The sequence below is a fragment of the Urocitellus parryii genome, chromosome 6 (genome assembly GCF_045843805.1).
Source record: "Urocitellus parryii isolate mUroPar1 chromosome 6, mUroPar1.hap1, whole genome shotgun sequence".
Lineage (NCBI taxonomy): Eukaryota > Metazoa > Chordata > Mammalia > Rodentia > Sciuridae > Urocitellus > Urocitellus parryii.
In genome coordinates this window covers 116,141,131-116,163,631 of record NC_135536.1, presented here as the reverse complement: position 1 = coordinate 116,163,631, position 22,501 = coordinate 116,141,131, and the positions used below count along the sequence as shown (strand labels likewise).

The 22,501-nt window shown below is 38.8% G+C and overlaps 1 protein-coding gene across 4 annotated transcripts in view; it reads right to left on the bottom strand.

Annotated features, from left to right (window-relative positions):
- Positions 1–5,630: 5,630 nt before the first annotated feature.
- Bbs4 (Bardet-Biedl syndrome 4) overlaps positions 5,631–22,501 on the bottom strand; it is a 67,007-nt gene continuing 50,136 nt past the window's right edge. For all 4 annotated transcript variants that reach the window (XM_026387744.2, XM_026387745.2, XM_026387742.2 and 1 more), the window contains 12 exons: positions 22,285–22,396; positions 20,858–20,930; positions 16,948–17,001; positions 14,763–14,890; positions 12,403–12,457; positions 11,345–11,413; positions 10,013–10,165; positions 9,744–9,915; positions 8,723–8,792; positions 7,968–8,109; positions 7,209–7,410; positions 5,631–6,565 (listed from right to left, as the gene is read on the bottom strand). In XM_026387744.2, coding sequence (XP_026243529.1) covers positions 6,471–6,565; positions 7,209–7,410; positions 7,968–8,109; positions 8,723–8,792; positions 9,744–9,915; positions 10,013–10,165; positions 11,345–11,413; positions 12,403–12,457; positions 14,763–14,890; positions 16,948–17,001; positions 20,858–20,930; positions 22,285–22,396 — 1,325 coding nt within the window. In that variant the 3' untranslated portion in view covers positions 5,631–6,470. The remainder of the gene's footprint in view (positions 6,566–7,208; positions 7,411–7,967; positions 8,110–8,722; positions 8,793–9,743; positions 9,916–10,012; positions 10,166–11,344; positions 11,414–12,402; positions 12,458–14,762; positions 14,891–16,947; positions 17,002–20,857; positions 20,931–22,284; positions 22,397–22,501) is intronic.

The window sequence follows — 22,501 nt, the reverse complement described above, 5'->3', positions numbered from 1 at the left end:
TCAAAACCCATCATACATTAATAAGATAAGAAGTGTGTTTTGTAAAAAGTGAGTGTACATCGAATGAGTGTAAGAATATGTATGCATCCCTCTGCAGGTTGTGCCACCTTTTTGTGAAGTAGGCTAAGCTATGCAAGAATGACTGATGTGTCACCTAGGGCAGATAATTCAGAAGTGAGTTAAAGGCACAATAAGATGAACAGGTAGGCTTTAGTCTTTTCAACCCTTTCTTTGAAACTGTATTTTACAAAGGTTTCCACAAATGGTTTTATATGAATTTGAAAATACCTTGGCCTGATGAACTCCTTGCATTCACTTGACTAAATATCCTGGGAAAAGGTGCAGCATACAAAATACCCCTAGGAGTTTAGAATGCAGCCCCAAATCAGTAATCCTTACCAAGCAGATTCTGTCAGGTTTGAGTGGAATGAGGGGTAACTTCATCAGGAGAAACCCAAATCTGTGCAGGGTTTTGAGATGGTGAGTTGTATAATATTGGCTGAGTTACCCTTTGTTAGCCTCACTTTTCTCATATGTAAAATGGAATTAATCATGGTACCTACCCCATGGTGGCTGTTGATTAGTATTTACTGTAGTATGTAGCACATAACTTCTTTAGTTATTACTAAGCAAAACAAGCAATTCCTGGGTCCCTTTAGGTCTGTTTAAACTTATCTGAAAGCTATTGTAATAACATTTATTTCTGGTTTTATTTTATGTAAGAATATGTATACAGTAAAACTATGCAAATTTTTAAAAAATATTTTTAGTTGTAGTTGGACACGATACCTTCATTTATTTATTTATTTTTATGTGGTGCTGAGAATCGAACCCAGCGCCTCGCACATGCTAGGCAGGCACTCTACCGCTGAGCCACACACAAACTGTGCAAATTTTAAGTGTGCCATTTGTTAAGTTTTGACAAAGCATACACCTCTCTAACCCATCCTGTCGGAGTATTTTACAAAGGTTTTGAAACTATATTTTACAAAGGTTTGTCGCCCCAGATGGCTTCTCTTTGCCTCTTCCCCACCCTAACTCTGACCCCTGAAGCAACCACTCTTACCATTCTTTTCCATGATAAATTTGCTTTGCTTCTTCTGGAACTTACAAATGGAATTGTTTGGTGTTTGGTCCTTGATATAAAACTTCTCTCTTTCGATATAATATTTTTGAGAATAATCCTTTTTTTGTCTTAGTTCATTTTTTATTACTTAATAATATTATAATCTAAATATAGAAGTTTTCACTTTGAAGCTTTTGTGAATAAAGCTGTTATTACATTTGTGTAGACATATCGTCATTCTTCTTGGCTAAACATCCATAAACTTGGTGAAGGACTTTTTTCCAAAGTGACTGAATCACTTTATAGTCCCACCAATAATGTATGACAGTTGAGGCTTCCTCAGCCTTACCAACATTTTAGCCATTTTGATGGTTATGTTCCTAGAAGAAATTCTGGGAACCTTTTAACTTCAGTTTTCAGTTAGGTCCATCATCCATTTTGAGTTACTTTTTTATGTCTGTAGTGGTAGGTTGAGCTTGGATTTCTTTTCAATTGACAAAAAAGGTATATATTGTTTACAGTTATGTTTTGAAATATGAATACATTGTGCTAAATTGGCTAATTTGGTAATTAGCCAAAAAGCTTAGCATTAGCTAAACTTTTTTTGTGGTAAAAACACTTAAAAGCCACTCTTTTAATCCAGGGGTGATTTGGAACTGAGCTACATCCCCAATCCTTTTTGAGACATAGTCTCACTAAATCGCTGAGGCTGGCCTGAACTTGTGATGTTCTTGCCTTAGCTTCCCAAGTCACTGGGATTACAGGTCTGCAGTAACACTCATGGCAAACCCAATCTTTTAGTACTTTTCAAGAATATAGTGTTAATTATGGTAGCTACCTTATATGATAGTTCTCTTGAACTTGTTCCACTTTTCTAGCTAAAATTTTGTATATTTTGACCAACATCTTCCCACCTCCATCACCCAGATTCATTCTTCTCTATATCGCTTTCTAGCTGTTCCAGTATCATTTGTTGAAAAGACTTTTCACATTGCACTGTGTTGGTACCTTTTTCAAAAATCAAATGACAACCAGACGGCCTGTGGCTCAGCGGTAGTAGTGCGCTTGCCTAGAACGTGCAGGGCCCTGGGTTCGATCCTCAGCACCACATAAAAATAAAGGTATTGTGTCCAACTAAAAATAAATAAATAAAAAAGACAACCAGGCACAGTGGTACATGCTTGTTATCCCAGCAACTTAGGAGGCTGAGACAGCAGGATCACAAGTTTGAGGCCAGCCAGACCCTGTCTCAAAAAATAAAAAGGGCTGGGGATATAGCTCAGTGCTAGAGCACCCTAGTTAAATCCCTAGTACCCGACCCCCAAAACCAAATGCCTGTAAGCATAAAATCTATTTATTAGGATTATGTTGTTTTACTAATCTTATTTGTCTTATGCTAGTACCACATTACTGTCATAGTAAGCCTTGAAGTAAGGTGGTATTAATCCTCCAATTTATTCTTCTTGTTCTTATTCCTCCTTCCCTTTCTTCCAGGATCTTGCTAAACTGCCATCCTAGGATGCCAGCCTAACTTACAATCCTGTGGCCTCAGCCTCCAGGCTAGCTAACCTCAATTTTATTCTTTTTCAGGATTGCATTGGATGTTCTAGGTCCTGTTTACCTCCCTAAGAGTTTAGAAACAAACTTGTCAATTTCTACCCCCAAACCTGCTGGGATTGACAAGAATCTATAGAACAATTTTGGAAAATTTTTTACCTTAACAATATTTAATCTTCCAGAGAACATGGTATGTCTTTCTATTTTAATCATCTTTTTCACAGCAATGCTTTTGTGGTTTTCAGAGTGGAAAATACATTTTGTTAAATTCATATCTATTTCATGCAAATATATTTGACTCTAAATTGGTTTTTCAAACTTTCATTTTCAAATTGTTTCTTGCTAATATATAAAAATACAATTGATTTTTATACACTGGCCTTGTATCTTAGAACCTTAACAAAATTCACTTATCAAGTGTTATAGTTTTAATTTTAGGATGCCTTCAGATTTCCCCAGGATAAACAACCATGTCATCTATAAGAGCTTTATTTCTTTCTATATATTTTGGACATTATTGCACTGGCTACAACTCTACTAAAAGAAATGAGTTAGGACTACCTGTCCCTAAGCCAAATGCTTGTTATCCACAGGTGTGGCTGTATGCTGGATCGGTAGTCAATGATGGGTAAGATCCAGTTGCAGTGGTACCAACCTAAGACAGGAGGCTGACACCTTGAGGTCAGCTCATCTGATGACGGGTAAGGACCATATGTAGTATTGGACAACCTAAGGCAGGCACATGCTTGTTGTTTAAACAGAGAGGGGGAGATGTTGAGAGCCACAGCCGAAGGGGCCCCAGCAAACTTCCAGCTGCCAGCTGATGATTGGCTCACAGCGGCCCCAGCAAACTTCCAGCTGCCAGCTGATTGGCTCCTCTGTGGTGATGCTCATTGGGCTGTTTCCCCGCCCTTTCAGACCACGGAGCTGCTCATTGGGGGACTCTTTTGGCTCCGCCCATGCGACCCAGCCAATCGGCCTCAAGAGCAGGAGGAATGGGGGGTGGGGGTGAGAGGCTTGTGGGAAGCCAGTGGTGGCAGTTGGGCTCTGAGGGAATTCCTGAAGAGCTCCTTCGGTGCGGGGTGTGTGTGTGTTCTAAAAATAAAGTTCGTTTCTGCTTGATAAGTGGCTCCTGAATTGTGCCCAGCCAGACTGCAGCATTTGATAGAGCACTTGCCTAGCATGTGTGAGGCACTGGGTTCAATTCTCAGCACCACATATAAATAAAATAAAAGACCACTGACAACTAAAAAAAAAAAAATACTAAAAAAGAAAAAGAAATGAGCTAGCAAATCATGAAAAGACATGGAGAAAATTTAAGTGCATATTTCTAAATGAAAAGAAGTAAATTTAAAATGGCTACATACTGAGTGATTCCAACAGTATGACATTCTGGAAAAGGCAAAGTTGGAATCATAGTAAAAAGATCAGTAGTGGTCAGGGTGTTGAGAGGAGGATGAACAGCACAGATGAGTTTTAGGGCAGTGAAAAAAGCCACCCTAAAAATTCTCAGCAAGAGCTGGGGATTAGCTCAGTGGTAGGACACTTGCCTAGAATACATGAGGCCCTGAGTTCCTGAGTTCAATTCCCAGCACAGCCAAACACACACACACACACACACAAAAGCAACTCTTAGCAAATCAAAAATGGGAGGGAATATATTTCACCTGATAAAGGGCATTTGTGGAAAAAAAATGCAATGGTTCATACAATGGTGAAGTATTACATACTTTGCCCCTAAGATCAGGAAAACCAAGGAAAGAATTGTCTACTCTTAACATTTCTATTCAATACTCCTGGCCACCACCAATCTCTTTACTGTCTCCATGTTTGCTTTTTCCAGAATGCCATAGTTAGAAAGTTGGAATCATACAGTATGTAGAATTTTAAATTAGCTTCAAAGTCTTTTCATGAATTCATAGCTCTCTTCTTTTTAGCATTGAAAATTATTCTTTTACCTGGATGTACCACAATTTATCCATCCATTTACCTACTGAAGTATACTTGTATTTTCCTGCATCTACTTCACATCATCAAAACCCACATCTGTATCTTTGATTATATAATCAGTCTCAGTTTCCTAATTTTATTAAAATTGTGATAAGCAACCCCATAATAGAAATTAGAATAGTTTTCCCACCAGAATGCAAATCCACATCCCAAAAGTCTGAACAGGAACAACCTAAGAGTATTTAAGTTTTAAGAAAATCTAAGCCCAAGTTAATGTGGAAAGCATTGCTGGCTTGACTGCAATCACTGGATGCATGGTAGTACCTTATCGCAAAGAAAACCTTCAAATCTATGATTTTCAGCTATCATTCAAATCCAAATTACTCTTCATCTTCAAACCAGTTTCACTCCTGCAATCCAGCTATCTTAGTGATATCATTATTTGGAAGTCCTGAAGATAAACATGTCTAAAAGTAGACTCCACAATCAGCCCTCAATTTTATTTCCCCAGTATTATTTTACTCTAAATCCAGAAATGAGTCCCCATCCTAAAACCACATTGTCAATCTCTAGTTTCTGTTGATTTTAGCACCTGAATCTCTCTCATGTCTCCTCCTTCCTCTCCATCTTTGTTAATATTCTCATCTCACTGAGACCTCTATAATAACCTTTTCAACTAGACCAGTTCAGTCTAGTATGTAGCCTCCACACTAATATAGAAACTGAGTTTTCTCAACTTCTCAGGATGCCCAGTTCTGTCATATACCCACTAAGATAAGGGTTTCTACTTCTGATACCTTGCTCTGTTTCTGAGATACGGAGAATTGCTCAGCTGCTTCTTCAATGTCAAATCATATCCAGTCATAAAGAACTCCAAACACAGTAGAAAACCTTCCACTTATGGTGAGTAAAAGGCATTTTAAGTGAAAAGTGGGGACAAGCTCTCAGCAAATTGATGCCTGCCCTGTCAGGGCAGGGCTGCTGCTGATACCAAGTAAGAAGTTCTTCCTCTAGTTTCAAACTAGGCTTGGAAACAGGTAAGGGAGGACAGTGATCATAGTTTTTTAAACATTTTAATGTGATCTCTTATTTTTACACCTGAGTTACAACTTTCCCCAAAGGAATAATGATACATAATCTTATAAAGGACATATAGATAATATATTGATAGCATCTCGTTAGTGGTTATTATCATTGATTGTCTTATACTAAAATTTCTCAGCTAAGAAGTTTTCCCCTTTTTAAAAAATCCTTGGTGCTGATACCCAACCAGCTCATGGCTCCTAGTTCTGACATGATCTGGTTCTAGTCTCTGACCTCTTGCAAGAACCAAATACAGGGACTTATTGAATTCCCTTTGGGCAAAAGCAGCTGGATACTTACCAGTCTGGCCTCAACTTAGCATTTTTTTTCATCATTTCTTTCAGACTGTGAAAAAACTATATTATCAATCCAAGATTTATGTTTGCCTTGCAGATGGATTACCCCACAGTCTGAAAATCATCCCAGTTAAGCCATGGCTTCAGTATCACAGGGCTACTACACAGAGGTCTCTTAGCCTTTCCTTGCATGAAGGAAGTGGAGAATCAACCAGGAGATAAAAGTTCTTTTAAAACCAAACAGCTCGTGTGCCTTGCTAGCTCTTAAGTTTCACACACAGCTGACGCCTTGCTCCAAATCTTAATCTACTACACTATCTTCTCCTCATGTCCTGGTGGATCCGGCCAATAAAGGGCTGCACAGGCCTTAGGCTCCTCGTGAGCATGGTAATACCCTGTGTTCTAATTCAGTGATGCTCACAGGGAATAGTGCTGGCCTCCACGATGCCTGATCATATAACATTCCTTGGTCTAGTACCTCCTCACCCAGAAACCCCTACTCCAGGGTCATCCTGATCCTATTTTTCTCTTGTTTGCTCTGATGTTTCCACAATGGGCTCTGGCTCCAGAGGAAGAGATGGTGGCTTTGTGAGCTGGGATGTTCCGCCAACACCTAATAACAAAACAATTAGCATAAATTCTTAGTTAAATTTCAAGAGAAAACCCAAATTTGGGGAAACTAGCAAGATGATGGTGTATCTTTGCAGCTATGAGGGAAGGCAATAACTAAATAAATAAAGCAACTGTCAAGTTTATCTTCAGTGAATCACCGAAAAAAAAAAAATCTTCAATTTCCTGTACCATACCATTCAACAATAAAGCACTGAAAATTAAAGCAAGACTATATAACAGAATTTATTTACTAATGTATTTCCTCCCCATCCTACACTTGAAACAGGGTCTTGGTAAATTGTACACTGAACTTGAACTCACAATCTTCTCGCCTCAACCTCCTAGGCAGCTGGGATTACAGGTATGTGCCATCATGCCCAGCCTTGCTAATGTATTTCTAAAACTGTAAAGACTGTATTACCTTACAGTTAAGTCTGCTGGTGCTGTTACCTACTACATAGCTTACTATAAGAAAACAGATACTAGTTTGGCCACCCTTTTTTTTTTCCCTCCTTCTGGCCAATACTAAACTGACCATATTCTGAGTCTGAAGAATGTAAACCTCACTCAAAGTTGTAATCTCTTTGTTGGCACAGGCAGCTTGTACCCACTACATTTTTATGGAACTTTGTGTAGCCTCCTACCTGAAGGGAGCTTCCTATATGCAACTGCTGAAGACATTGCCTGTCCAAGAGCTTGATTGGAACCCAGAGGCTGCTGGAAACCAGCAGGTTTTCCAGTTGAACTGATTCGGTGCTTTGATTTGGGATCTTTAACTGGTTTAGTCCAGACCAGTGCCTCCCCAACCTGGAGAGCAGCTCCCAACTTCTGAGCCATCTCCACCATCTTGTGTCCACATGAAAAGAAAAAAAAAAAAAAAAAGAGTTATAAGCATGACTGGCAGAGACTAGTCAACCCTCCTATTTTGGACCTTCCAACCAAGAGGGTTAGCTGAAATGGTGTCTGCTGGCTAGCATTTGGAGGAGGAAGTATTTACTGCAAAGGAATCATTCTGAAAGGGCAGAGAATATAGACTGTCTTTAGTGGCTAGCAAGAGGGCTCATGTAGGATCTCAAAACCATCAACTGAAATCTGATGTATCATTGGGCTAACTTCTGCCTTTCCTACATGAAGGGAAGTGGGAAGAAGCTATGCAGAGACACAGACCTCAACTCAATTGAGTAATAACAAATCAGTAAGCCTGAAGTTCTTTTTACTGTTATTTTCTTCTAGAAAAGTTTACCTTGGATGTAACTAACTGATGATCTTTGCAGCATGAGTTTGTCAAAGCCAAAAAGAGTCATGAGCCTAGAACACCTTTATAATTGCATTATTTTGGAGTGACCTAAAAGTCTGCTGACAGCTTGCTTAAAACGACTTATGAGAGCTAATAAAAGACATACCTCAGGATCAAATTCCAGAGAGCTATTATCCTTGAGAAAGTTAACTTTCTTTTCCATCTCCTGATACTGGGCCAGGGCATCCTTCTTCTCACCCTGGTTGTACAGCAGCACAGCATAGTTCAAGTTTACTAAAGGGTTACACCTGTGGCAGGCAGACAGATACTATGGAGCAGGAGCTTTGCAACAAATGCACATTTAGAAATCCTTCTCATTACTTGAAACAAAACAAAACTGATTGGAGATTTCTCCAATACCCAGTAATGTGGGAATATGCTATGTACACTTGTGGAAAAGAATCAAGGAACTAATTGCTCAACAAGCAAAGCAGGTATTGGGACCAAGTCTGGCATCTCAGCCTTCAACAGAGAACACTCAGGTTGTAAAAGGGCCCTACTGTACTAGATGCTAGTGGAATAAATTCTGAGAGAGTCAAGTTTATCTTAGGTTAAGCTGTGCCCTGAATTCCATCTGATATTGCAGCTAGCCCACAATTAATCAGCAATCCAAGGTCACTGCTGCCTCTGGCTTTCTATGGCTTCCTGATTACTAAACTTAGAACAGGAAATATTTTTTCAGAGTATTAATTCCTGCTGATCCCTGCTTCCTCAGGAACCATATCCTTCTACATTTGGTCCTGCTGTGTATGATGGCCATGCAGTAGTGTCTGGATGACTCAAGCAGCACTACTGGTACAGTACCACCTCATGACTTTGATGAGTCCCACCTTCCCCAGTACCCTTCTCCCAGTAGCGTACTTATCCAGGCGAACTGCTTCTGCGTAGGCTCTCTTGGCATTCTCTGTATCTTCCAGATTGGTCAGAGCCACTGCAACCAAGAAAGTGAGGAGAGCTAAGCTTAGAAAACAAAATAGTGTATTTCAAGACCACTCCCAGAGCTGGGGGTGTAGCTCAATGGAAAAGCACATGCCCAGCAAATGAGAGGCTCTGATTTGATCTCCAGCACCACACACATGCCAACCCAACCCCGAAGTGAACTCCTCCTCTGCCCCATCAACTATGGCACTGCTGCATATTCTCATTCCACTTAGATACCTCTTCATAGTTAACAGTTCTATGCATTCTACTTTTGTAGTTTCTTTTCTGACACTGCCCTAGTTTAAGCCAAGTCAGATTTTCCATTCTCCCCAGCGAAAATGTCTCTACTTGCCTCCATTCCAGTTTTCCTGTGGTATCAGATGTCTCACTCACTGACAAATAAATCTAACCACATCACTGGCCCTACTTAAGAATCCTCAGTGGTTCTCCATGATCTTTAAACTATTATTTAGCAATAGAACACTTACCTTCTTTTAAATCAATTCCTGGAAGGCTAATGTACAAAACAATGAGAGTTCTTCTAAAAAGCCCTGCCTATTTCATGTCCCCATCAGGCAATTATAATAGGCACCTATAAGATCTAGGATTATGGCTGGACAGGCAGCCTATAGGATAAAGTCTACAGCCCTATTCTCATGGCCCTCTATAATCTGACCCCAGATTATTTTATCTGACTCATCTTCCACCACATTCTCTGACAATATTGCCCACTAACTGCATGGGACACTGCGATTTCATGGCTGTAGCCTCTGTTCACAGTGGTTCCTCATTCTCCCTGTGCTATTCAAGTCCAACTTGTATTATGTACACAGGAAAGTTATGTCAGATTCATTCCACTGTCTTTCCTTTCTTTTATGGGATATTTAGCCACTGATTCTAGTTCATTTTTCCCTCATTATAGACCATAAGAAGAGGTTTCCATATAAATAATGTCTCCTACCAGCCAAGAGCATGTAGAGCTCCCCCATCTTGGGCTGGAAGTTGATGGCTGCACTGAGGAAATGGAAAGCTGATGCATACTGCTGCATGGTCAAATGGACAAGGCCCAAATTATACAGGATCTTCCAATCAAAGGGTGCCAAATAGTTGGCTCTTTTCAGGCAGCTGATAGCCTGCAGGGTAGAGAGGGCACTCAATGAAAAGGTGGAGCAAGCTCAGCAGACCCAATAACCACATGAATGAAGACAAAGAATGTGAAGGGACACTCACTGCCACATATTTCTTCTTGCCAAAGAAACACATTCCAATATTATTCCAGAGTGGAGGACTTTCTGGAACAGCACAAGCTACAACTCTGTATTTGGTGAGGGCAACATCAAAGTCCCCATGGGTCTGCATCATGCTGCCTGCTGCCAAGATGGCCTAAAAACATGGCATGTGGAAAGTTAGTAATTCTGTTATTCCCAAAGGCGAGGGCAGTGAAGTAGTCTCCTAAATGTAGATAACTCAGCAGGCCATCAATATAGATAAGACTGAAAAACTTCTCCTAGAAACATAAATAATACGAAGCTACAGTGACAAGTGCTCCTGAGGAATGTTCTGGTACACCACACTATGACTCTCTTTGGCACTGTACCCAAAGAGGAAAGAATGAAATGTCTCTGGCTTTACTCAGCTCCATCCTACTTCCATCCAGGGAAGTCAGTATTTCAGTAAATAGTGCTTTTATTCTATTCTCTGTAGCCCTTATTTGGTACACCAAGTGCTCCAAACACCTCAAATATACCTTCTGCAATAGAACTAAGGGTAAGTCAACTTTAGGCTTCATCAGTCCAGCCCTTTCATTTCTCAAAAGAAAAGTCAAGGAGGAGAGCCAACAGTGTCTGGCTAATGACTTTCTAAATCAGGACTGAGTTTGTGTCAATAAATAACCCTATCTTGCTACATCTCCCTCAGAGATATTCATCCACCTGAGATCTTCTTTCTCAACCCCAAAGTCACATCTTAACAAAATTTGTGATCTCACTGACTTTCTCTAAAGGTCATTTTACCATAATTATTTTTGATAATACCTGTGCAAGCTTTATCAATTTCCCAAATAACACATAAGCTAAAAAACCCTCTGATTTTGCTTTATGCTGAGGTTGCAGGCCTGTTAAAACAAATGTGCTAATTTAGAAGCACAGCACCCACACTTCATTATAATTTTAAATAAAGAAGCTGCCTTTTATTATATATATATATATATATATATATATATATATATATATATATATATATACTTTTTTTTTTTTTTAAATCTCAAAGTTCCACTATGTTGCCCAGGCTGTTCTTGAATCACATGGGTTTAAGTGACCATCATGATACAGTCTTATTTATAATTCTTTAAAAACATCTATTTCTTGGGTTGGAGGTGTGGCTCAGTGGTAGTGCTTCCTAGCACTCCCGAGGCCCTAGGTTTGATACCCAGCACCACCCAAGAAAAGTGAATTTCTCAGGTATTCAGTATGGAAGCTAACCCTTGTCTTCCAGGGTCAGACCACTTCTAGGAGCCATGGGACTATCTATGTGAAGGCTCTGGGGTTTCACAGCTTGCAATACCTTGTAGTTGGTGGGGTCGTAAGTCAGTGCATTTCCAAGATGTTCAAATGCCTTCTGGTAAACACCAAGCTTGAAAAAACCAATCAGAGAATTGATATCAAAGGAAACATAGCAGTTCAGGAATCTAACCAACCACACCCTGAACAAAAACACCCAATCATTGATGACTTTTCTTGACAAAGAGAAAAAAAAAGAGTTGAACATACCAAAGAAAGAAAGAAAACCCCAAATCCCCATATTTGTGGGCTTTTAAAATTTTACTGATTTGTCTCCAGGTAAGATCAAAGTATCTATCTGCCAGAAACCATTTCCGCTACTCTCATGCTGTTCTACATAATGCCTCTGGGCAGGAAATGAGCTAGTTAGCCTCTAGTCCTTTGGGGCCAGCCTCACAAGTCAAAGCCCATGGAGACAGAGGGTTAAGCTCCTGGTTCCTCTTAAAGAAAAATGAAATAAACATAAAGGCTACCAGAGAGGCAGTGGTGGAGGCAGAATCAGCTGAGCAGAGAAACTGACAGTGTGAGCAGGGCTTCATCAGTCCAGAGATCCCTGGGCCCGGGGTCCTCAGGCTGATATAGAAAAGTGATAGAGCCAAAACAATTCCATTCACACTCAGAAATGTAAAGAAGGAGTGAAGACTTTATTCTAGACAAAGTGTCCTTTGCCCTTGCCTTCTCTCTTTCCTATAGGACCCTGGCCAGGAAGAAGGAGCAATAGAAACAGCCTTTACCCTATGCCCTGCGCCATGCTAACTTGATCACAGTTTGTCCCCAGAGGCCAAAATAATAGTCCCCAAAACCAGACAGGTGTTTCTCATATATGCTTTTTCCTATTAGATAAGAATTATAATTGCAGTAAGGCAGAATTAAAATTGACTGATTTGAATGAAGAAAGTTAATTCCTTTAGCAAAGAATATCAAATACTGAGAACAAGATTCATGTGTTCCATGTGACTATTGGTAAAATGTGCTAAATATCAAAATGCAGAGAAGTCACTGTATGCACAAACCCCAAAGCATTTCTAACATCAGTGCATGAATGAGTGGAATTTTCATTACCTGTAAATACAGCAACCCTAAAGTTGTAAGAAGTTCTGTGTTTTCTGGTGAGAACCTGCAACATAGAGATGCTCAGAGGGAAACAATGGTTATAAGAGACATACAAGCATAGCCACCTATCCTTGTGCAACACTTGAGACATTTTGCTGAACCTCCTTCTCCACATGGAAATTTCTGAAGGCAATTTGGTAATTTTTTTCAAAAGTAAGTCATCTGAATCCTGGCTATAGGGAAAATTGCTCAACAACAACAACAACAACAACAACAACAAATCAAGGCTCTTTTCTTAGGGCCAACATCCTATGATCCTGGGTACCAAAAAAAAGAAAGAAAGAAAAATCTAAGGTATATTTTGTGTGACTTTCCTTCTTGATTACACTGATACAATTAAAGAACAAAGTTTTAAACACCAAGTCAGTTGGGAACACACATAGTTTAAAGCCAGTCCCCTTTTGTGGGATTTCTTCTGTTTTCACTGTGCTCAGGATGCCAGGCAGCATAATTTTCTGTGTCAGTTTAGGATTCCAAAACCCCTAATGTTGTACTCTCCAAATTAAACATAAAGCCATACTAAATAGTCAAACAAAAGAAGGAAGACACATAACAGCCTAGGAAAGAAACTTGGAACTGCCCTTGGAAGTAAATATTGGCTCAAGTAAAATATATCTCAATCATTAGTATATGTCTTTGTTCAAAAACCAAAGCAACACTGAGTTAAGACTATCTGACTACAGAATCATCAGTTTCAACAGTCATAATACCAAAGGGCCCTGTTTCCTCCTCTTAAGAAATGAGGCAAGATGCTGGTTACTGGTAAGGATCCCAGAACCAGATAAGTCAAAGCCCCAGCCAAGGGATGCCTGAGCTGGCTAAACTAAGCTTTCTCAATTTAGATGAGAACTTGCCTTTCACTTTCTGCCATAATAACACCCATTTTCATTTCTTTCCCCAAGCCACATGAGTAACTTCTATGACTCTTGCAGCAGCCATTTCGCCACACAACATGACTATTCACTCTAAAACTGTGGGTCATAAAGAATGGTGTCTACCTTCTCAATGAGACTCCAAATGCTCAGCTGTTCCCTTTTATTCCTTGGGAAATTTAGTGACTTAAATCCTTGAGTAACTACCAGAAGAATGTCCCTCTTGGGATTTATGTGCCCTATTTTTGAACAGCCAACTTCTATGAGGCAGGGGTCAGGAATCAGGGCTGCCCCTATCACTACAGGATACTGAACACAGTTACATGGCTCCTTCCTACTTGCCCCATAATCTTAGCTTCTAACCAACAAAGAAAAATGCCTTCTCTCTTTATAGCTTACCAAGGAATTTTTCTGTCTTTTTAGATATAAAGCGTTGTTGAAGAAAATTCAGAAAACAGTGTTGTGGTTGATAATAACCACAAAATTACTAGCATGGCAATTGATAATAATAGATATCTTAGTTTAGTTCAGAATCTAATTATCAGGAATAATAGGCCTTGAACTGTAGATCAGACATTTTAAGTGACTAAACAAATGAGACACTTAAAGCATTTTTTTACAGCTATTATATTTAAACGCGTCCCTAGAGAAGAAACATGGAACACTAACATGGGAAAACCATTTAGTTCAGTTATCAACAGTTCAGATTGCCCTGGTGATGTTCTTGAAAAACAAGATAGTGGGGCTAAGGGTGTATAGGTCAGGAGTAGAGCACACACCTAGCATGTGTAAGGCCCTGGGTTCAAGTCCAAGCAACAAAACAAGATATGAGTTTCAAGCTAATAAGATATTTATTACTGAGCTAAGAGATTTTTGTCCCTAATAATATCTCTGGATATATAATCTATTATAAAGTATTTAAAAAAAGAATGGCAGATTGGCAGCTGACCCCCAAATCTTGCTGAGTATATGTCAGCCTACTTCCCTTGCAGCTATGTGTTCCTCCTGACCAATTTTGAACCATGAAATGAGAGCAGGAACTATGTGTGCAATTTGTGGGTCACCTAAACTCACTACTAGATGCTCATTCCATATTCAGATTCCAGTACCACTTCGCTTCACCGTAGCCTGAAACATGGATGTTGTATTACAGTATCTCAGCTTTAATCATATAGGCAAAGGAATCTAGATCCCAGGTTGGCTTTGTGAGCAAAGCTACCAGCTAGCCTACAACAGCCATCTTTACAGGTGAGAAAGAAACAGTCTACCTTATTGATGCCATTCACTGGCAGCTCTTATCTAAACTTTAAGCTTACCTTTCATTCCAACTTATATAAGTAGTAATCAATCACATATATCTTCTCTTAGGCTTGGGAGTTCACATGTTATCATTTTTTTAAAGTTTCTCATTGCTCTAAAGGTAATAGACACACTTACTCCACTGCTTTCTTGTAGATTTCTATGGCCTTGTCCAAGTCTCCCTCCAACAAGTGAATCTTCCCCAGCATTGTGTAAGTCAGATCATGCCTGTTAAGCTGTAGGGCATTGTGCAGCTGATCTTGTGCCTAACAAATTTGATGCAGTAAAGAGAACAAAATCACCACCATAGGAAGAACAATGGCCTGCTGAACAAATGTAGGAATATTATGTTAGAGCAAATAGCCCACACCACCCAAAGACCAAAAAGTCCTAAAGCTGTCCTTGTTGACAGGACATCTGGCAACATAGGCTGTCTGCCTCTGCAGTCACCTGGGAGAGTTCTTCCAAGATAATTAATCTTTCTGAAAGTTTTCTGCTTGGCATTCATATCTATGACTCATACTTTGTAAGTCAAAAGAGACATCAGTTGGGTGTGGTGGCGCACTCCTGTAATCTCAGCAACTTGGGAGGCTGAAGGAGAAGGATTGCAAATTCAAGGCCAGCCTCAGCAATTTAGCAATGCCCTAAGCAACTCAGTGAGACCCAATCTCCAATAAAAAATGAAAAGGGCTAGGATGTTGCCCAGTGCGTAAAGGCCCCTGGGTTCAACTCCTTGTACGGGGCAGGGCAGGGGACCATCAGAGGACAATGTAGAGTGCCACATCAAATTCTATCCTAGCTGCACCACTGACTGACTATACAATCTTCCCCAGCGTAGGCCTCATTTTCCCCACCAATGTGATGACAAATAAATGAATAAATGGTACCCTATGTATGGGTATAATTGCACAAATGGTATGACTCTACATCACATTCAACTAGAGAAATAAAAAGTTGTGCTCCATTTGTACAAAATATAAAAATAAATGAATAAATGGCTTATTCTCATTTATTCACTCAATGAGTATTCATGGAATATTGGCTATTTTAGGTACTAGGTATACTAGAGTTAACAGCCGTAACAATTAAGATTTCCTTTTTCTCGGGAAGTTTATATCTTAGTAGATAGACAAAACTGTTCTATGACTCACTGTTTCAACAAGTGTTTATATAATTGCCAGGTATTATATTTGCTTAGCCTGTTAGCTTTACAGTAAAATCTAACTATAATTCTCCTTCTCATCAGTACAGTTCCAACTAAAGACCAATCCCACCCTCCTCTGGCTTAAAATAATCCCATGAATTGAAATGTACCTGCTCACAATATTCTCAGAGAAAAATCTAAGGCTATAAAACTGTAAATCCATTCAGAAAACCTAAGGGGCCCACAAAATATATATTTTTCATATATATATCTATCTCACAGGAGGAAAACTGTTAATGTATAGACTCTTTTTTTTAACATTTATTTTTTAGGTGTAGATTTAGGTGTAGACACAACACAATGCCCATGCTAATCGAGCACTCTACCGCTGAACCACAATCCCAGCCTGTGTAGACTCTTTTCATATCCATAAGCGATACATCAGGTTATACCAGTTTATAAATTGACACAATTTATAAACATTGTCAAATTGAACATTGTCAAATGGGTATTAACCAATTCAGAGTCTCAGTCTCGGTGGCACTGGAGAATAAAACTTCATGACTACTAAGTGGGAACTTTATGAAGAACACTCTACCCAATCTCACTATCACTAACTTTCAGGTCTCTCAGTAATTTCTTCTATTCCTCAATTAATATGTATACATTTCTTTCTGAGCCTAGAGCTTAATCACAATGAAATACAAGTTCTCATCATAAAAAAAAGCAAAACTAAAAGTTAAAACTAAAAATTGTCAGAAAACGGATTCAGTTTAAATTTAAAATTCATTTTCAGTGACATTAAAAACTAAAATCAGTTGCTGTGAGAGCAACTTTAAGACTTAAAAGTTTACTTTTTGATATCTGTATTATTGAACATTTGTTTCTACTGAACATTTGTTTCTACAAACACTGGGGGTGGAGAGAAAGAAGAAGGGGGGGGGGAAATACACTGTCATTCATAGTATTTCCAAAATTTCCATTTTCTTGTCAAAAGCAAGGGAAAACAAGATGAGTAATGATGAATGAGCATTAACATAGGGATAAATGTATAAGGTGCATTTCCTAAAGCTCTGTAAACACTAGAGAGAATACAAAATGAGCAATGGCACCTATGCAACACAATCACACCCTTAAGTGAAATTCCAGTCAACCACCATCACTCCTTCTATAAATTACCTTATTGAACTGCTTCAGATAAATGTAGCAAACTCCTAGGTTATGGCAGATTTCCTACATACAAAGAAAGGAAAATGGCTTAGGTGTAATTCATACTAAGCATTAGAGTGAAACAAAAGGCATCAAGAGTGTTATTGTTGAGCAAAGTGTAAACTTTGAAATGGGCACTACAGTATTTTTTCTAAGTAGAGTTCATATAATCAATATATGTATTCTACAAAATTAGTTCCCTTATATATATTTTTAAATTAAAATAATAAGAGAAAAAAGCAGAATAAATAGGTGATCTTCCTGGATCTACATGGCTCCTTGAAGATACACACCCAGCCCATCTTCCTACCGTTTTTTCTCTAAAAGCTGTCCACTACCCACATCCTTTGTGCCCTTTTCTTAGAAGAAACTATTCATAGCTCCTGCTGAGAGGACTGCTAGCCACATAGCTCCATCCTTAAAGAAATCCTCTCTGTCCATCTCTGGGCACCTGAAGCAATCAGAATCCTCTTTCTAGGAATCTACAATTGGAACAGATCTAGCTAGTTGCAAGCACTAAATTCACAAGGTGATGTGGACTTGGGAGCTGACAGCGCCATCTGGAGGTCACTATGATAAAATGTATGTAATTGCAGTCGATCTGCAGAAATTCAAAAAAAGCATAGGTCAGAAAACTATGGCCCATGGGCCAAATCATTCCCTGCCCTCTTCTATAAATAAGGTTTTATTGGAACACAGCCACAGTCTCTTGTTTTTGTATGGCTCTTTTGCACTAGAATTGCAGAGCTAAGTAGCTACAATAGAGTCTGTATTAAGATGCAGTCCCCCTACCCCCACCCCATTTCCCCAGACACTAAGGATTGAACACAGGGCCTTACACATGCTAAGAAAGCACTTACCACTGGGCTATACTCCCAGCTCTTTTAAATTTTTTATCATGATATGGTGTTTTGCTAAGTTGCCTAGGTTAGCCTTGAATTTGAGATCCTCTTCCCCTTAGCCTCCAGAGTAGCTGGGATTACAGGTGTGCACTATCATGCCTAGCTAAGCGGCCCTTTACAAAAACAACAACAACAACAACAACAAAATTTGCCAACCTCTGAATACAGAAAGAAAAGATGAAGCAAAAAAAAAAAAAGATGAACTGCCAATATTCTAGTTCTAGTTCACTATAAGTCAACTTGTACTCTTGACCTTAAGTGTTGTGGAATCTCTCAAATAACTTTATAATGAACTTTCCTCTATTTAGGGTAGCTTTAGAGAAAGAAAGAATGAAGAAAATGCTCTTGGGAAACATTGTAAGGAACCCCGGTTAGTAGTGTGGATGCGTCCCTGTCCAAGGAACATGGACCACAAGTGCTAGACACAACTAGTTTAATGTTTTCCAAGTCTCCTAAAATAACAACAAAAATCAATCACTGATTAAGCACCTATTATACAATAGGCTCAATGCCAGATGTTTTTGCATATATTATTTAAATTTTTCCAACAAATCTGCAATGTATAATCTTTCCAATTTTACAGAAAATAAAACTGAAGCTCACAGAGGTTAAGAAGTTTATTTAGGGCTGGGGATATGGCTCAAGCGGTAGCGCGCTTGCCTGGCATTCGTGCGGCCCGGGGTTCGATCCTCAGCACCACATACAAACAAAGATGTTGTGTCCGCCGAAAACTAAAAAATAAATATTAAAAAATTCTCTCTCTCTCTCTCTCTCCCCCCCTCACTCTCTCTTTAAAAAAAAAAAAAAAGAAGTTTAATTAATTCAGGAAGTATCAGCACTGGAATTTTTCCCTTCTTTTTTAGTTCCATATCCTAATCATATATAAATGTAGTTGGAATGACCATGAATTCATCCAATTCATATGTCATCTACTTTTACTATTTTTATAACCAAATAACAAACAGCAAAACATTTCAGCATGTATTTCTGAAAGTCTGAAAGAGGTTTCTTTTTTTTTTAACCCATTTATACTACCACTATCACACCCCCCAAAAATTACTAACTGCTCTATATCATACATTCAATTACGGTTAGATTTTCCTATTGTCTCATAAATGTTTCACATTTTAAAAAATTACTTTTCTTAACTCACAAATCAAATTCACATGTCAAAACACTAGGACTTGACCTCTGGCCTGCCTCCAAAACTTGTGTACTTTTCACTTCATCATGCTATAGAAATGTACACATGGAGACAGAATCGGGGAGAATATAGCCTTTCTTCTCCTTTCCATGTCCTGAAGGTTAACTAACCCCTAACCTTTTTTTAACCATTTGCTCTAGATATTATTTGCGAGGGAAGCAGCTATATGCCTTAAACAAACTAAGAGAAAAGGAAATTTGGAAAGGAAAACAAAATAAATCAGAGTCAAATTCTGTCTTTTATGAGGTGAAGGAATCCTGTAGACATCTGCAAATGCAGATGGTATGGTAGAAAGATTCCAGCATTAAAGTGAGCAATCCTAGATTCTAGGTTGAGTTCTAACACTGGTTCTGTCTCTAACTCACTGTGTGCCCTTTTTTTTTTTTTTTTAAATTTTTCGGCGGACACAACATCTTTGTATGTGGTGCTGAGGATCGAACCCGGGCCGCACGCATGCCAGGCGAGCGCGGTACCGCTTAAGCCACATCCCCAGCCCACTGTGTGCCCTTTGGCAAGTCATTCCAAGCCTCAGCTTCTCACTTGTCAATGGTGAAAATTCTCCCTACTTAAGAGAATTGCTCCAAAAGTCAAATAAAATAATGTCAGGCAGAATTATTAGTATCCTGTTGCAGCCAGACATGGAATATCCTGGTAAATCCAAGAAGGTAAGGCTAGAAGTCTTCCTAAGACACTTATAAAGCATAGTAGAGAGTATCTGGCTATTTGGGAAATGAACACTTCTAACTGGTACCAATGGAATGATTATCCAAATGAGTCAGAAATAGCATCTTTGCATCTCCAGAGTATAGCTTACTGTCTGGTACATAGTAGACATTAATTTGATGAAAATATTAATTAAAAAGTACATGAATTTTAAAAATGTATTTGTTGATGCTCAGGATTGAACCCAGCACCAACAAATAAACTACACCCCTAGCTGGATTTTTCCTTTACTTGTAGCTTCACTTTTGTCTTCAGCTGTAAAATATTCTATGGCATAAAGAGTCAAAACAACTAAAAAAAAAAAAAAAGAGTAAAAAAGACTCAAACAACTTAATCTTCAAACCTACAGAAGAAAAGTGACTGGCAAATTTAACACACTTAAAAAATAATAGTGACAACGGAACTTCAGGGAAACCCATGCAATGCAAGCTCTCCCAGAATCATCAAATACTTGAAAAAAATCTCAGCCTGGACATTCTAGGACCACCAAATCAATGCCAGCAACTATTTACCTGAACTTTAGTTACATGAAGAAAAAAAAATAACCCCTTAATTTGCAAAGCCAATTGTTTAGTCCAATTTTCTGCTACAATTAGACACAATCACCAAGATATAAAAGTAATGGAGAACTACTCAAACTTTCCCACCCCAAAGAAAAACAAGGGTTTTCAGAATGAAATGGCCAGATGAGTGTCAAACAGATGGGGAAGAAATAAATAAATCAAATACATTTAGTCTTATTGCTAATGGTTTGAAATGCTAATGATAAAAAGAAAATCTCCAAAGTTTCTAGAGAGAAAAGTGGAGTTACTAACAAGAATCAGACTGTAACTGCTCACTAGCAACAATGACACTTAGAAAACCATGTAGCAATATCTGCAAAGTATGAGGAAACATGATTTTTGATCCTATAATTAGCAAAAGCATCAACAAAATTTGAGAATATACATTTTTGGCATATAAGAATTCTATAATAACTCATGATAGTCATTTCATAAATGGAACCATTAGCATGCTTACTAAAAGACACTACTGAAAATTCCCTACTTACCCAATCTTTCTGGTTCAGTTTAGCTGCTTCATTATACACTTCAGTGGCAGCTTTATGTTTTCCCAAAAGAAATCTGTAAAAGATGCATTTTCCATAATTATTACCTCAAAATTCTTAGAAGTCTAACTTCACTAATCCCACTTTTTTTGGGGAAGGGAGGTACTAGGGATTAAACTCAGGGGGCACTTGACCACGGAGCCACACCCCCAGCCCTATTTTGAATTTAGAGACAGGGTCTCACCGAGTTGCTTAGCACCTTGCTGCTACTGAGGCTGCTTTGAACTCACGATCCTCCTGCCTCAGCAACCCAAGCTGCTAGGGTTACAGGCATGTGCCACATTTTGTTCATATTACACTCTCTGGAAATTCTAGAAGACATTTTTCTTGGGCTGGTCATGCTAGAAAGGCTAGGCAGGCTGCTGCACACCAACAGCAGAAGCTGTCCTGATAAGCACTGCACTGGCAGCTGTTCCAAAGCCTTCATCTCATTATACACCAATTTTGGTGAAAGTGTTCTATTATTTTTTTTCTATAATGTACTATAAATATAGACCGAAAAAGAAACAAGACAAATGATATAAAATTAAGCAAGAGCTGCCATCATTTATCAACATCATCATTTTTCCTTGATATTGGATCATGAACAGGAAAACCTGCCTCTATGTAAAAACAGTGGAGGCATAAATGACAATGTAGGGAAGAAAATGAAGGAGGGAACCCTAATGAACACTACTACTCTGGAAAAGGAGAATCTGACACCTTATAAATATTTTGGAGATTACTTCCACTTAGAAAACTTTAGGGCATCCATACAACAAATACTAAAATACTTCTCTGTGTCAAGTATCATAATAAGTGTTGAGGAGCAGACCAGGAAAATTCCATGGGTTGCCAATATGATTAGAGGACTTAAGGTACAAGATGGTGTTATTTATGTGATAAGCAGTATGACTGTTCTTCAAATTAGAATGCACAATGACTACAATATCTGGTTTCGGTAGTATTTTTGTTTATTTGTTTTGGGGTGGGTTTGTTTTCCCCCAGTGCTCAGAATTAAATCCAGAGGCACTCTATCAGTAACCTATATCCCCAGCCTTTTTATTTTTTATTTTGACCATTTCCAGAGAGGGTCTCACTAAATTGCTCAGTCTGGCCTCAAAGCTGAAATTCTCCCTCCTGAGCCTCCCAAATTGCTGGGATTACAGGCACATACAATCACACCTGGCAAAATACTTAGTTATTTGATACTACTTTATCTTTTTTTCTCAAATATCAAGGTTAATCCACACTCTTCAAATGAATCCCATTATACCTATCAAGCCACTTTCCTCCACTGTATCAGTCTGCCAGCAGCAGGCTCAGCCTAAGAATGCATTTTACATTGTATTCCATGACTTCCTTAGGGTCTCCAGGCTGCCAATACTCACAAAGATCTGGCCACCTGCTTGAGGTTATCAGCACACTGAGGGTTAAGAATCGCACATGTCTGGAAGAGTTCTAGGGATTCCTGAATGTTTCCTTCCAGGCGAAATATCAATGCTGCCAAGAAAGATAAAATAAAATCATGTTCTAGGAAACAGAGTCTGGCATCAGAAAAATTGAAAAATGGGAAAATGGGAAACCACATGCAAAATATCCTTTGGA